This window comes from Chroicocephalus ridibundus, chromosome 28 (assembly GCF_963924245.1).
Source record: "Chroicocephalus ridibundus chromosome 28, bChrRid1.1, whole genome shotgun sequence".
Lineage (NCBI taxonomy): Eukaryota > Metazoa > Chordata > Aves > Charadriiformes > Laridae > Chroicocephalus > Chroicocephalus ridibundus.
Window position 1 is genome coordinate 653,675 of NC_086311.1, and position 16,570 is coordinate 670,244.

General features: G+C 67.1%; 1 protein-coding gene across 1 annotated transcript; it reads left to right on the top strand.

Annotated features, from left to right (window-relative positions):
• Positions 1-374: 374 nt before the first annotated feature.
• LOC134507864 (uncharacterized) lies at positions 375-2,253 on the top strand. Its single transcript, XM_063318825.1, has 3 exons — positions 375-967; positions 1,280-1,380; positions 2,140-2,253. Exons 1-3 carry the CDS (start codon positions 490-492, stop codon positions 2,212-2,214), a joined length of 654 nt encoding a protein of 217 aa, XP_063174895.1. The 5' UTR covers positions 375-489; the 3' UTR covers positions 2,215-2,253.
• Positions 2,254-16,570: the final 14,317 nt, after the last annotated feature.

Sequence of the window (16,570 nt, forward strand, 5' to 3'; positions counted from 1 at the left end):
GAGGACGAGGACGTCCCCGGCGATGACATCAGCGCCGACATCACCGCGGGGCCCCCCCCCGGTGACGTCACGGCCGGGGGCGCCGTGAGGGATGACGTCGTCTCTTCCCTCCCCGGTGAGGTCACGGCCGGGGGTGAGGTCACGGCCGGGGGGCGACGTCACTTCCTCGGTCCCTGGGGGTGACATCATCATCGGCGGAGGTGACATCACTTCCGTCCCCACTGAGGAAGCCCCCGCCGGTGATGTCATCACCGAGGCCGATGTCACTTCCTCCCTTCCTGGGGACGGCCTCACCCATGACGTCATACCCCGAAGGGACCTCGCTGCTGACATCATCGCCTGGGGACAACATCGCCCCCTCCTGGGGCCGTCTGCGCTGGTGATGTCATCGCCGGCCACGATGTCATTTCCTCCCTTCCCGGGGGTGACCTCACTGATGAGGTCGTCCCCGGAGGTGACCTCACTAATGATGTCATCGCAAGGGATGACATGACGTTTCCCGGGCCGGGGGCTGCCCCTTCCGCTGACATCAGCGCCGCGGGTGATGTCACTTCCTCCCTGCCGGGAGACACTATTGGCCCGGAGCTCCGACCTGCCGGTGACCTCATCGGTGACATCATCGGTGACGCTTCCGCTTGGAACGACTTCCCCGATGATGTCACGCCTGAGGACGACGTCACTTCCTTCCTCCCCGGCGGGGGCGCGGGGCGGGACGTCTGTCCCCAGGCTGACGTCAGCGATGATGTCACCCGGGGAGCCGCCCTCGCTGACATCACCGGGGGTGGCGCCGCCCCCTCCCTGCCGGGAGCCCTTTCTGCCCGGGATGACGTCACGGGTGACCTCAGCCCGGGGGCGGAGCGACCCCCCCGACCCCTCAAAGAACCTCCCTGCCCGGCCGATGACATCACCGATGACGTCGCCGCCGACGCGCCCAGCGAGGGGGGCGGCAGCCGAGGCCACGCCCCAGGTGAGGCCGGGGGGGGGGCGGGGCCAGGGCCGGCGGGGGGCGGGGCCTGAAGGTGGGGCGGGGCCTGGAGGGGGCCGGGCCTGAAGGCGGGGGGGGCGGGAAGGGGCGTGGCCAGGAGTGAGTGGGCGGGGCCTGGGGGGTGGAGGGGGCGTGGTTTCCCGCTCGGGGGCGTGGCCGCAGGCAGGTGCGTGGCGCCAAAGGGCGTCTCCCCCGGGGGGGGGCGGGGCTTAGGGGTAGGGGGCGGGGCCCGGCGCTGACCCCGCCCCTCTTTGCGCCCCCCCCCCCCCCCCCCCCCCTTTCCCCCCCCCCCAGACGCCCCCCAGCCCCAGACGCCCCCCCCCGGCTGCCCCCTCGTCTTCCTCGCCCTCGTCTGCCTCCTCCTCGCCCTCCTCCTCCTCGCCGGGGTCTTCGCGGTACGGCCCAGGCCCCTGGGTCCATTTTGGGGGGGGGGGGGGGGGGGGGGGGTTGGGGGTCCCGGCCCCCTGGGTCCCTTTTTGGGGGGGCGGGGGGGGTCACGGGGGTGGGGGGGTTGGGGGTCCGGCCCCTGGGTCCCTTTTTGGGGGGGGGTGGGGGGTGTTAAGGGGGGGGTCCCAGACGCCTCAGTGTCATGGGGGGGGTGGGGGGTCCTGGATACCTGGCTCCCTTGGGGAGGGGGGGGTCGGGGGGGGGTTGGGGGGGTGTCATGGACACCTGTGTCCCCTGGAGGGGGGGTGTCAAAGGGGGGGGGGTCCCAGATGTCTGGGTCTCATGGGGGGGGGGTGTCCCAGACACCTGGGTTCCTGGGGGGGGTGTCACGGGGGGGGGGGGGTGTGTGTGTGCTGGGTACTTGGGTCCCTTTTTGGGGGGGGGTCATGGACACCTGGGTCCCCTGGGGGGGGGAGGGTCAAGGGGGGGTCACGGGACGGGGGGGGGTGTCGCGGACACCTGGGTTCCTTGCGGGGGGGGGGGGGGGGGGTCACGGGGCCGGGGGGGGGTCCTGGGTACTGGGTTCCCTTGAGCGGGGGGGGGGGTCCCGGACACCTGGGTCCCTTTTGGGGTGGTGGTGGTGGGGGGGGGAGGTTCATGGCCACCTGGGTCAGCCCATGGCGGGGGGGCGGGGGGGCGGCCACCTGCGCCCCCCCCCGCCCCGACCCCCTGACCCCCCCCCTTTTTCCTCTCTCCCCCCCCCCCAGGCCGTCCATTACGTCAAGGTCTTCATCATCAGCTCGGCCACCTTCTCCGTGCCGGTGGCCGAATCCTTCCCATGAGCCTTTGCGAGGTGGGGGGGGGGACAAGATGGTGGCCGGGGGTGGGGGGGGGAATGTCACCTCACCCCTGGGTGTGTCTGACCCCCCCCCTCCTCCCCAAAAGAAGCAATAAACCTCCCCCCCCCCGCCACGGCCATGGCTGCCCCGGCCTCCTGGGTCCCTTTGGGTGGGGAACGGGAGCGTCACGGCCGGTGGCCACCGGCGAGTCCGGGCTTGTCACCGGCTTGGGGACAGCGGGTCCGGACAAAGAGTCATTGTCCCCAAGGTGCCACCGCAGGGGGGGGTGGGGGGGGTTGGGGGTGGCCGTCGGGGCTCGGCCACGCGCCGGGGACATGGGGATGGGGGGGGGGGGGGCACCAGGGAGGGTTTGGGGACAGCAGGACACTGGGGAGCCTGGGGACACCAGGGAGGGTTTGGGGACACCCGGACACTGGGGACATCAGGACACTGGGGACACCAGGAAGGGCTTGGGGACACCTGGACTCTGGGGACACCAGGGAGGGTTTGGGGACATCAGGACACTGGGGACATCAGGAAGGGCTTGGGGACACCTGGACTCTGGGGACATCTGGACACTGGGGACACCAGGAAGGGTTTGGGGACATCAGGCCCCTGGGGAGCCTGGGGACACCAGGGAGGGTTTGGGGACACCTGGACTCTGGGGACATCAGGACACTGGGGACATCAGGAAGGGCTTGGGAACACCCGGACTCTGGGGACACCAGGGAGGGTTTGGGGACACCCGGACTCCGGGGACATCTGGACACTGGGGACACCAGGAAGGGTTTGGGGACATCTGGACACTGGGGACATCAGGAAGGGCTTGGGGACACCAGGACACTGGGGACATCGGGAAGGGTTTGGGGACATCAGGCCCCTGGGGAGCCTGGGGACACCAGGGAGGGTTTGGGGACACCTGGACTCTGGGGACATCAGGACGCTGGGGACATCAGGAAGGGCTTGGGGACACTAGGACACTGGGGACGCCAGGGAATATTTGGGGACATCTGGACTCTGGGGAGCCTGGGGACACCAGAGAGGGTTTGGGGACACCTGGGCTCTGGGGACGCTGAGGACACCAGGGAGGGTTTGGGGACATCAGGACACCAGGGAGGGTTTGGGGACACCTGGGGACATCAGGACACTGGGGAGAATTTGGGGACACTGGAGATGCTGGGGAGGGTTTGGGGACATTGGGGACACTGAGGGTATTGGGGAGCCTGGGGACACTGGGGACACCAGGAGGGGTTTGGGGACACCAAGGACGCTGGGCAGAGTTTGGGGACATGAGGCCACGGGGGACACCGGCGAGGCTGGGGACATTAGGGAGAGTTTGGGGACACCAAGGACGCTGGGGGGGACATCAGAAAGGCTTTGGGGACAGCAGGACTCTGGGGACACTGAGGACATCAAGGAAGGTTTGGGGACACTGGGGACATCGGGGACGGTTTGGGGACAGCAGGACACTGGGGACACCAGGGACATGGGGAGGATTTGGGGACATCGGGGAGCCTGGGGACATGGGGGACGGTTTGGGGACAGCAGGACACTGGGGACACCGGGAAAACTGGGGACAGCGAGGAGGGACTGGGAGGACTGGGGACACCGGGGAGGTTGGGGACACGGGAGACTTTGGGGACACTGGGGGACACTGGGGGACATGGCGGGGGGGGCTCAGGGACCGTCCGTTGTCACCCGGCCCTGGGAGGGTGTGGGGACAGCCACGTCCCTTGTCCCCGCCCCGGGGCAAGGCCACCCCCCTCCGTGTCCCCACCCGGGGGACGTCCCCGCGCCTATAAGTGGGGGACACCGAGGGGAGCCGGGGCAGCGCCATGGGGGTGACGGGGACACTCGCGGTGGCACTGGGGACGCTGCTGCTGCTGCTGGGGGGTGAGGGGACGCGTGGGGACACGGGGCCAAAGGGGGACATGGGGACAAAGGGGGGATAAGGGGGGCATGGGGAGACAATGGGGGACAAGGGGACATGGGGGGGACAGTGGGGGACGTGGGGGACACAGGGACATTGGGGACATGGGGACACATGGGAAGAACGGGGACATGGGGGGACACTGGGGGACATGGGGACAGGGGGGACATTGGGGACATGGGGACAAAGGGGACATGGGGACAAGGGGGACATGGGGACAAAGGGGACATGGGGGGACAGGGACATTGGGGACATGGGGACACATGGGAAGAAAGGGGACATGGGGGGACACTGGGGGACATGGGGACATTGGGGACAAGGGGACACTGGGGACAAAGGGGACATGGGGGGACAGTGGGGGACGTGGGTGACACAGGGACATTGGGGACATGGGGACAGTGGGGATGTGGGGACAGTGGGAACATGGGGGGACATGGGGACATTGGGGACAAAGGGGACATGGGGGGACATGGGGACAAGGGGGACATGGGGACAGTGGGGACATGGGGGACACGGGGACAAAGGGGACACGGGACAAAGGGGACATGGGGGACATAGGGACATGGGGGGGACACTGGGGGACATGGGGACAAGGCCACCGCGGGGGACCATGGGGTCTGTGGGGCCGGGGGACCCTGTCCCTGCCCGTGTCACCTCCCCCCCCCCTCCCCCCCCAGGACCCGCCGAGACTGTCCCCGTCCCTGTCCCCGTCCCTGTCCCCGAGCAGCCTTGGGGACAAGCCCTGGCCTCGCTGCTCCGGCTCTTCCACCTCATCCCGGGTGGCCCCTCGGGGACGGTGGCGTCCCCAGGGCCACCCTCCGGCTTGGGGACATTGGAGTCACCCCCCGGTTTGGAACCGTCACCCCAAGGCCCCGAGGGACGTCCCCACGGACAGGGGACACGTCTCCGAGGTCCCCCCCGACGTCCCCACACGCCGGGGACGCGGCTCCGAGGTCTGGGGACGTGGGGTCAGGGACCCGAGGGACGTCCCCAAGGACCGGGGAGGTGGCCCCGAAGACAGGGGACACGTCCCCAAGGATGGGGGAGGTGGCCCCAAGGACCAGCTCGACGTCCCCAAGGAACGGGGACGTGTCCCCAAGAGCCGGAGATGGATCCCCAAGAACCAGGGACACGTCCCCAAGGTCAGGAGACACGTCCCCAAGAGGTTGGGACACGTCCCCAAGGACCAGGGACACGTCCCCAAGGAGATGGGACGCGTCCCCATGGTGATGGGACATGTCCCCAAGGTCAGGAGACATGTCCCCAGGAGGTTGGGACACGTCCCCAAGAACCAGGGACACGTCCCCAAGGAGATGGGACGCGTCCCCATGGTGATGGGACATGTCCCCAAGGTCAGGAGACATGTCCCCAAGAGGTTGGGACACGTCCCCAAGGACCAGGGACACGTCCCCAAGGACCAGAGGCTCATCCCCAAGGTCCCCAAGGACCATCCCAACGTCCCCCGGGACAGGGGACACGTCCCCAAGGACGTCCCCCACACCGGGGGTGGCCGGGGACCCTGGGCGAGGGCCGGAGCGGGGCGGCGTCACCAAGCTCCAACCTTGGGGACATCGGGGACACCGGGAGCCAGGCCGCGTCCAGGGACGTCGAGGACAGCGGGAGCCACGGTACGGGGACGGGTGGGGACATGGTGGGGGGGGGGCGTGAGGGACCTTGGGGACACGGAGGGGACCCGGCGTCCGGCCTTGTCCCTCACCCTGTCCCCTCTCCAGGTTGGGGACACTCGGGGGAACGGCGGGAAGCGCCATAGAGCCGAGGGACACCGCGTCACTGTCACCGCGTCCCCGTCCTCTCCCTGTGTCCCCGTCCCCGTGTCCCTGTCCCCGTGTCCCCATCCGTGTCCCCGTCCTGTCCTGATGTCCCCGTCCCATCCCCATGTCCCCATCCCATCCTGACGTCCCCGTCCCCATGTCCCCATCCCGACGTCCCCGTCCCCACCCTCCCCCCATGTCCCCATGTCCCCGTCCTCATGTCCCCATCCCCTTGTCCCCGTCCCGTCCCCATGTCCCTGTTCCCGTGTCCCCGTCCTGTCCCCACGTCCCCGTCCCCATGTCCCTGTTCCCATGTCCCCATCCTCATGTCCCCGTCCCATCCCCATGTCCCCGTCCCCATGTCCCTGTCCCCATCCCGTCCCCATGATCCTGTCCCCATCCCGTCCTCATGTCCCCATCCCGTCCCCGTGTCCCCCTCCTGTCCCCATGTCCCCGTCCCTATGTCCCTGTCCCCCTCCTGTCCTGATGTCCCCATCCTCACGTCCCCGTCCCCACCCTCCCCCCATGTCCCCACGTCCCCATCTTGTCCCCATGTCCCCATCCTCATGTCCCCATCCCCGTGTCCCCGTCCCGTCCCCATGTCCCTGTTCCTGTGTCCCCGTCCTGTCCCCATGTCCCCGTCCCCATGTCCCTGTCCCCATCCCATCCCCATGTCCCCGTCCCCATGTCCCTGTCCCCATCGTGTCCCCGTGCTGTCCCCATGTCTCTGTCCCCATGTCCCTGTTCCCGTGTCCCCTTTCCGTCCCCATGTCCCCGTCCCCATCCCGTCCCCGTGTCCCCATCCTGTCCCCGTGTCCCCATCCCCGTCCCGTCCCCATGTCCCTGTCCCCATCCTGTCCCTGCGTCCCCATCCCCGTGTCCCTGTCCCCATGATCCTGTCCCCATCCCGTCCCCATGTCCTTGTCCCCATCCTGTCCCCGTGTCCCCGTCCCCGTGTCCCTATTAAAGATGGAAGCAGCGTCACCTTTGTCCCCCGTCTCTGGGCTGGTCCCCGCGGGGACAGGGAGGGGACACCCCGGGGGGGTCCCTGGCTCGTGTGTGTCCCTCCCCGCCCCCCCCCCCACCCCGACCTGTCACCGAGCGCGTCAGGTCTCAGCCCCGCCCCCCGCCCCGATGGCAGCAGCAAGAGTGGGGCCAGACGAGTCTTTAATTGGGGACATCTGTGGGGCCAGGACGATGGTGGCTCTTGGGGACATCTGTGGGGTCAACAGGACGATGGGGACATCTATGGGGTCAATGGGGCCAGGACAAAAGTGGCTCTCCTTGGGGACATCTATGGGGTCAACAGGATGATGGTGGCTCTTGGGGACATCTGTGGGTTCAGGACAACGGTGGGTCTCCTTGGGGACATCTGTGGGGCCAGTATGTTCGTGGCTCTCCTTGGGGACATCTGTGGGGTCAACAGGATGACGGTGGCTCTTCTTGGGGATGTCTATGGGGTCTGTGGGGCCAGGACAACGGTGGCTCTCGGGGACATCTATGGGGTCAACTGGATGATGGCGGCTCTTCTTGGGGACATCTGTGGGGCCAGTACATTAGTGGCTCTTGTTGGGGACATCTGTGGGATCTGTGGGTCCAGGACGACTGTGGCTCTCCTTGGGGACATCTATGGGGTCAACAGGACGATGGTGGCTCTTCTTGGGGATGTCTATGGGGTCTGTGGGGCCAGGATGATGGTGGCTCTTGGGGACATCTATGGGGTCAACAGGATGACAGTGGCTCTTCTTGGGGACATCTGTGGGGTCAATGGGGCCAGGACAACAGTGGCTCTTCTTGGGGACATCTGTGGGGCCAGTACGTTAGTGGCTCTCGTTGGGGACATCTGTGGGGTCTGTGGGGCCAGTTCGTTGGTGGCTCTCCTTGGGGACATCTATGGGGTCAACAGGATGATGGTGGCTCTTCCTGGGGACATCTATGGGGTCTGTGGGGCCAGGACAACTGTGGCTCTTCTTGGGGACATTTGTGGGTCCAAGACGATGGTGGCTCTTGTTGGGGACATCTGTGGGGCCAGGACGACGGTGGCTCTCGTTGGGGACATCTATGGGGTCTGTGGGTCCAGGACGACGGTGGCTCCTCTTGGGGACGTCCATGGGGCCAAGGTGGGGCCCGGGTCGGTGGTGGCTCCATGGGGCGGGTGACGACCCCCGGCTGGGCTCAGCGGCTGCTCCTCGTCCCCGACGTCCCCTCGCGGCCCGGGGGTGGCTCGTCCCCGTCCCCGCCCCACTCGGGGATGGGTGGCCACGGGGCCACCGGGATCCCGGGCATCGGTGGGTCGGGATCGTCGGGGCGGGGGGGGCTCTGGGGGGCCGGGGGGGAGCCCGAGGGGGGGGGACTGGGGTTGGGGGGGGGGCGGGGGGCGCCGTGGGGCGGCGTTCGGACATGCTGGGGGGGAGGGGGGGGGGAAGAGAGAGGGGTCGGGGGGGGCTCGGGGGGGGCACACAAGCGTCCGGGGACGGTCCCTAGTGCCCCCCAGTGCCCCCCAGTAGCCCCCAGTGCCCCCCCAGGGACCCCCAGTGACCCCCAGTGCCCCCCCAGACCAGGGGACGCAGGGATTTGGGCACAGTCCCTGCCCCCAGTAGCCCCCAGTAGCCCCTAGTGACCCCCACTAGCCCCCGGTGACCCTCAGTGCCCCCCCAGTAGCCCCCCAGTGCCCCCCAGTGACCCCCCAGACCAGGGGACACAGGGATTTGGGCACAGTCCCTGCCCCCAGTAGCCCCCAGTGCCGCCCGGTGCCCCCCAGTGGCCCCCAGTGGCCCCCAGTGACCCCCAGTAGCCCCCAGTGACCCCCAGTGCCCCCCCAGTGACCCCCCAGTGTCCCCCAGTGACCCCCCAGTGACCCCCAGTAGCCCCCCCACTGCCCCACAGTGACCCCCAGTGCCCCCAGTAGCCCCCAGTGGCCCCCCAGTGGCCCCCAGTGCCCCCCAGACATGGGGTCCCCAGGGCCATCCAGTGCCCCCCAGTGACCCCCAGTGACCCCCAGTAGCCCCCAGTGACCCTCAGTGCTGCCCAGTAGCCCCCTGGTGCCCCCCAGTAGCCCCCCAGTAGCCCCCCAGTGCCCCCCAGTGCCCCCCAGTAGACCCCAGTGACCCCCAGTGCCCCCCCAGTGACCCCCCAGTGTCCCCCAGTGACCCCCAGTGACCCCCCAGTGACCCCCAGTAGCCCCCAGTAGCCCCCCCACTGCCCCACAGTGACCCCCAGTGCCCCCAGTAGCCCCCAGTGACCCCCAGTAGCCCCGCAGTGGCCCAGTCCTACCTTTTGTCGGCGTCAGCCGGCTCCAGTGCGGCACTGGGAGCACTGGGAGCACTGGGAGCACTGGGAGGGGCCCCCCCCCACCCCCCGCCTCTTATAACCACCCCAGGGGTGGGTGGGGCCCGTGGGGCAGGGATGTGGGGCTGGGTGACCCCCCCGGGGGGGGGTTGTGGGGCGGTTGTGGGGCTGAATGACCCCCCCCACCCCGGGGTGGTTGTGGGGCTGGGTGCCCCCCGGGGGGGGGGTGTGTGTGGGGTGGTTGTGGGGCTCGATGACCCCCCCGGGGAGGTTGGGGGGTGGGGACCCACAGGGACCGGCCGGGCCGGAAGGGTGTGGGGGGAGGGGGGGGGGTGACACCCCGTGAGTCACCCCATTGCGGCGGCAGCGCCCCGCCCTATAGCTCAGGCCCTATAGACTCACCCTATGGCTCACCCGAGAGCCCAGCCCCGATAGCCCACCCCATAGATCACCCCATAGATCAGACCCTAGAGCCCACCCCGTAGATCACCCCATAGATCAGACCCTATAGCCCAGTCCCTATAGCCCACCCCATAGATCACCCCATAGATCAGACCCTATAGCCCAGTCCCTATAGCCCACCCCATAGATCACCCTATAGATCAGACCCTATAGCCCGGCCCCTATAGCCCACCCCATAGATCACCCCATAGATCAGACCCTATAGCCCGGCCTCTATAGCCTCACCCCATAGCCCCCCCTCCTCCCCCCCTATAGCCCCCCCCCCCCCCCCCCCCTCCCCATAGCCAGGTCCCTATAGCCCCCCCACCCCATAGCCCAGCCCCTCTGGGTCCCCATAGCCCCCCCCCGCCCCCCATCAAGCGGGGCCATGCCGTGGGGCTGCATCGTTTATTGAGCTGGGGGGGGGCGATGGGGGGGGTGGGGGGGTGGGACGGGACGTGACAGAGGGGGTGGGGGGGGCCCCAGGCGGACGGGACCCCCCAAAAAAGGGACCCAGGAGTCCGGGACCCCCCCCAAATGGTGTCGGGGACGGTGTCGGGGGCAACGGTGGGGATGGGGACGGTGTTGGGGACGCTCTCGGGGACAATCTTGGGGACGATCCCAGGAGGGGTGACGGGGACGGTGTCAGGGATGGTGTCAGGGACAACGGTGGGGACGGGGACGGTGTCGGGGACGGTGTTGGAGATGGTGGACGGTGTCGGGGACAACGGTGGGGACGGGGATGGTGGTGGGGACACTCTTGGGGACAATCTTGGGGACGGTCCCAGGAGGGGTGACGGGGAGGGTGTCAGGGACGGTGTTGGGGACAACGGTGGGGACGGGGATGGTGTTGGGGACGCTCTCGGGGACAATCTTGGGGATGGTCCCAGGAGGGGTGACGAGGACGGTGTCAGGGACGGTGTCAGGGACAACAGTGGGGACGGGGACAGTGTCGGGGACGGTGTTGGAGATGGTGGACGGTGTTGGGGACAATGGTGGGGATGGGGACGGTGTTGGGGACACTCTTGGGGACAATCTTGGGGACAGTCCCAGGAGGGGTGACAGGGAGGGTGTCAGGGACAGTGTTGGGGACAACGGTGGGGACGGGGATGGTGTTGGGGACAGGGACGGTGTCGGGGACAACAGTGGGGACGGGGATGGTGTTGGGGACGCTCTCGGGGACAATCTTGGGGACGGTCCCAGGAGGGGTGATGGGGAGGGTGTCACGGACGGTGTTGGGGACAATGGTGGGGATGGGGATGGTGGCAGGGGACAACCTTGGGGACAATGTTGGGGACAGTCCCAGGAGGGGTGATGGGGATGGTGTTGGGGACAATCTTGGGGACGGGGATGGTGTTGGGGACGGGGACAGTGTCGGGGACAGGGATGGTGTCAGGGACAACAGTGGGGATGGGGATGGTGTTGGGGACGCTCTCGGGGACAATCTTGGGGACGGTCCCAGGAGGGGTGATGGGGACGGTGTCGGGGACAGTGTTGGGGACAATGGTGGGGATGGGGACGGTGGTGGGGATGGTGTCGGGGACAGGGACGGTGTCGGGGACAACAGTGGGGACGGGGACGGTGTCAGGGACACTCTTGGGGACAATCTTGGGGACAGTCCCAGGAGGGGTGACAGGGAGGGTGTCAGGGACAGTGTTGGGGACAACGGTGGGGACGGGGATGGTGTCGGGGACAGGGATGGTGTTGGGGACAACAGTGGGGACGGGGATGGTGGCGGGGACACTCTTGGGGACAATCTTAAGGACGGTCCCAGGAGGGGTGACGGGGATGGTGGCAGGGGACAATCTTGGGGACAATCTTGGGGACGGTCCCAGGAGGGGTGACGGGGATGGTGGCAGGGGACAATCTTGGGGACAATCTTGGGGACAATCTTGGGGACGGTCCCAGGAGGGGTGACGGGGACGGTGTCGGGGACGGTGTTGGGGACGTTCTTGGGGACGGTCCCAGGAGGGGTGACGGGGACGCTCTCGGGGACAATCTTGGGGACGGGGATGGTGTCGGGGACGGGGACGGTGTCGGGGACAACAGTGGGGATGGGGACGGTGTCGGGGACAGTGTTGGGGACGGTGTCGGGGGCAACGGTGGGGACAGGGACGGTGTCGGGGACGGGCAGGGTGCAGGTGGTGACACCTGGGGAGACAAAGGGGTCAGTGATGGGGACACGGGACCCAGGCGTCCGGGACCCCCAAGTGACCCATAGAGCGGACCCAGGCGTCCGGGACCCCCAAGTCACCCCCATAGAGGGGACCCAGGTGTCTGGGACCCCCAAGTGACCCATAGAGGGGACCCAGAAGTCCAAGACCCCCCACATTCCACCCCCAAAGAGGGGACCCAGGCGTCAGGGACCCCCAAATTCCCCCCCCCAAAGAGGGGACCCAGGTGTCTGGGACCCCCAACTGACCCATAGAGGGGACACAGAAGTCCAAGACCCCCCAAAATTCCCCCCGCATAGAGGAGACCAAGACATCCAGGACCCCCAACTGACCCATAGAGGGGACCCAGGTGGCCGGGACGCCCAAAAGCCCCCCATAGAGGAGACCCAGGCGTCCGGGACCCCCAAGTCACCCCCATAGAGGGGACCTAGGCGTCTGGGACCCCCAAGTGACCCATAGAGGGGACCCAGGTGTCTGGGACCCCCAAGTGACCCATAGAGGGGACCCAGAAGTCCAAGACCCCCCAAATTCCCCCCATAGAGGGGACCCAGGCGTCCGGGACCCCCAACTGACCCATAGAGGGGACCCAGGTGTCCAAGACCCCCCAAATTTCCCCCCATAGAGGGGACCCAGGTGTCAGGGACCCCCAAGTGACCCATAGAGGGGACCCAGAAGTCCAGGACCCCCAAATTCCCCCCCCATAGAGGGGATCCAGGCGTCCGGGACCCCCAACTGACCCATAGAGGGGACCCAGAAGTCCAGGACCCCCAAATTCCCCCCCATAGAGGGGACCCAGGTGTCTGGGACCCCCAAGTGACCCATAGAGGGGACCCAGAAGTCCAGGACCCCCAAATTCCCCCCCCATAGAGGGGATCCAGGCGTCTGGGACCCCCAACTGACCCATAGAGGGGACCCAGAAGCCCAGGACCCCCAAATTCCCCCCCATAGAGGGGACCCAGGCGTCAGGGACCCCCAAATTCCCCCCCCCAAAGAGGGGACCCAGGTGTCTGGGACCCCCAACTGACCCATAGAGGGGACCCAGAAGTCCAAGACCCCCCAAAATTCCCCCCGCATAGAGGAGACCAAGACATCCAGGACCCCCAACTGACCCATAGAGGGGACCCAGGTGGCCGGGACGCCCAAAAACCCCCCATAGAGGAGACCCAGGCGTCCGGGACCCCCAAGTCACCCCCATAGAGGGGACCTAGGCGTCTGGGACCCCCAAGTGACCCATAGAGGGGACCTAGGTGTCTGGGACCCCCAAGTGACCCATAGAGGGGACCCAGAAGTCCAAGACCCCCCAAATTCCCCCCATAGAGGGGACCCAGGCGTCCGAGACCCCCAACTGACCCATAGAGGGAACCCAGGTGTCCGGGACCCCCCCAAATCCCTCCATCCCCCCACCCAAAGAGGGCACCCAAGTATCTGGGACCCCCAAATTCCCCCCCCCCCTCCCCCCATAGAGGGCACCCAGGCATCGGGGACCGCCAAAATCCCCCCATAGATGGCACCCGGGACCCCCAAGTCCCTCCATCCCCCCACCCAAAGAGGTGTCCCCCCCCCCCCACACCCCCCCCACACCCCCACCCCCCCATCGGGGAGGGCACCTACCGCGGGGGGAGGGGCCCATCCGGGGGAGCCGGGAGAGCAGGACCCCCAGGGGGTCCCGGAGGCACCCATGGGTGCTGCCGGTGGGGTAGGACTGGGAGCACTGGGAGCACCGGTTTTTTTGGGGGTTTGTGGTTTTTTTTTTTCCGGAAGGGTGCGGGGGAGGGGATCCTCCCGCCCGTCGGTTTCGACCCAACCCCAGGGCGTGGCCGCCCACGGAGGGTGGGGGGCACCCAGGGGTGCGGGGACGGGGACGGGGCGGACACCCCCCACCCACCCACCCACACGGGGGGGACCCTTTGGGGTCATACTTGTCTCCTCAGGGCTCATACTGGTCCCTCTGGGGCCATACTGGTCTCCTTTGGGGTCATACTGGTCTCCTTTGGGGCCATACTGGTCTCTTTAGGGCCCATACTGGTCCCTTTTGGGATCATACTGGTCCCTCTGGGGCCATACTGGTCTCTTTAGGGCTCATACTGGTCTCTTTAGGGCCCATACTGGTCTCCTTTGGGGTTATACTGGTCCCTCTGGGCTCTTACTGGTCCCTCTGGGGCCATACTGGTCTTCTTTGGGGCCATACTGGTCTCTTTAGGGCCCATACTGGTCCCTCTGGGGCCATACTGGTCTCCTTTGGGGTCATACTGGTCTCTTTAGGGCTCATACTGGTCCACACGGGGCCATACTGGTCTCCTTTGGGGCCATACTGGTCCCTTTTGGGATCATACTGGTCCCTCTGGGGCCATACTGGTCTCTTTAGGGCTCATACTGGTCCACACGGGGCCATACTGGTCTCCTTTGGGGCCATACTGGTCTCTTTAGGGCTCATACTGGTCCACACGGGGCCATACTGGTCTCCTTTGGGCTCATACTGATCCCTATGGGGACATACTGGTCTCCTTTGGGGACATACTGGTCCCTTTGGGCTCATACTGGTCTCCTTTGGAGTCATACTGGTCCCTTTTGGGATCACACTGGTCTCCTCAGGGCTCATACTGGTCCCTTTGGGCTCATACTGGTCTCCATTGGGGCCATACTGGTCCATCTGGGGTCATACTGGTCTCCTTTGGGCTCATACTGGTCCCTTTGGGCTCATACTGGTCTCCTTTGGGGCCATACTGGTCTCTTTAGGGCTCATACTGGTCCACACGGGGCCATACTGGTCTTCTTTGGGGCCATACTGGTCCCTTTAGGGCTCATACTGGTCCACACGGGGCCATACTGGTCTCCTTTGGGCTCATACTGGTCCCTATGGGGACATACTGGTCTCCTTTGGGGACATACTGGTCCCTTTGGGCTCATACTGGTCTCCTTTGGAGTCATACTGGTCCCTTTTGGGATCACACTGGTCTCCTCAGGGCTCATACTGGTCCCTTTGGGCTCATACTGGTCTCCATTGGGGCCATACTGGTCCATCTGGGGTCATACTGGTCTCCTTTGGGTTCATACTGGTCCCTCTGGGCTCATACTGGTCCCTTTGGGGCCATACTGGTCTCCTTTGGGGTCATACTGGTCCCTTTGGGGTCCCCAGTGTCCCCCATGTCCCCATGCCACCCCTGATGTCCCCGTCCCCGATGTCCCCGTCCCCTGTGTCCCCATCCCATCCCTGATGTCCCGGTCCCTGATGTCCCCGTCCCCGGTGTCCCCATCCCACCCCTGATGTCCCCATCCCATCCCTGATGTCCCCGTCCCCTGGATGTCCCTGTGCCCCGTGTCCCCCTGGGTGTCCCCATCCCATTCCTGATGTCCCTGTCCCCAGTGTCCCCCACACCCCCATCCCATCCCTGATGTCCCTGTCCCCTGGATGTCCCTGTCCCCAGTGTCCCCGTGGGTGTCCCCATCCCATCCCCGATGTCCCCGTCCCCAGTGTCCCCAGTGTCCCCATCCCGTCCCTGATGTCCCCGTCCCCTGGATGTCCCTGTGCCCCGTGTCCCCGTGGGTGTCCCCATCCCACCCCTGATGTCCCCGTCCCCTGGATGTCTCTGTCCCCAGTGTCCCCATGGGTGTCCCCATCCCATGTTCCCGGTGTCCCCATCCTGTCCCTGATGTCCCCATCCCCTGGATGTCCCTGTGCCCCGTGTCCCCAGTGTCCCCGCGGGTGTCCCCATCCCGTCCCTGATGTCCCTGTCCCCAGTGTCCCCCACACCCCCATCCCACCCCTGATGTCCCCGTCCCCGGTGTCCCCATCCCGTCCCTGACGTCCCCGTCCCCTGGATGTCCCTGTGCCCCCGTGTCCCCAGTGTCCCCGTGGGTGTCCCCATCCCACCCGTGACGTCCCCGTCCCCGAGCGCGGGCACGGACCGGCCCCACCGGCTCAGCCAGTGCCGGGCCAGGCGGGGACACGCTGGGACACGTGTGGGTGCGGGGCCACGTGTGGGGCCACGCGTGGGAGTGGGGGGGACCCGTGCGGGGACAGGGACGGAGCCGGTGCCACCATCCGACCACTTTATTGGGACACGGAGCCGGGGGGGGGAAGGTCCCCTATTTGTCACAGCCCCCGCAGCTGGCCTGGGATTGGCCGGATCCCGTCCCGGAGCTGTAGGTCTCGGATCCCGAGTTGGATCCCGCACCGGGACGGGATCCCCAAGTGGAACCAGATCCCAAATGGGATCCAGAGCTGGAGCCGGATCCGGATCCTTGAGGGGATCCCGCGGAGGGGCCCCGGCGCACAGGGATGTAACCCCCGATCCGGGCAGGATCCCGCAGCCCTGGTATGAAGGGGATCCCAGGATTCTTGTACCCGGGGCGTCGGGTACCCCCGTAGGATCCTGATCCCCCAGAAGGTCCCGATCCGCCTCCATAGGATCCCGATCCCCCATAGGATCCCGATCCCCCATAGGATCCCGATCCGCCCCCGTAGGATCCCCATCCCCCATAAGATCCCGATCCGTCCCCATGGGATCCTGGTCTGCCGTAGGATCCCGATCCGCCTCCGTAGGATCCTGATCCCCCAGATGATCCCGACCCACCCCCATAAGATCCCGATCCGCCCCCATAGGATCCCGACTCCCCGTAGGATCCCGAATCATCCCCGTAGGCCTCGGGGAGCCCGTAGGATCCCGAGCTGTCCCCATAGGAGCCTGATCCCCTATCGGATCCGGATCCGCTGTCCCCCTGGGATCCGCTGCCTCCGTGGCCTCCGGGTCTGC

What these genes read in the sequence shown, in the direction of transcription:
- LOC134507864 (XM_063318825.1), top strand. Translation starts at nt 490, where the DNA reads ATGACGTTTCCCGGGCCGGGGGCTGCCCCTTCCGCTGACATCAGCGCC. An exon ending in CAGCCGAGGCCACGCCCCAG is followed by an intron (nt 968 to 1,279) that starts GTGAGGCCGGGG and finishes CCCCCCCCCCAG; the next exon opens with ACGCCCCCCAGCCCCAGACG. An exon ending in TCCTCGCCGGGGTCTTCGCG is followed by an intron (nt 1,381 to 2,139) that starts GTACGGCCCAGG and finishes CCCCCCCCCCAG; the next exon opens with GCCGTCCATTACGTCAAGGT.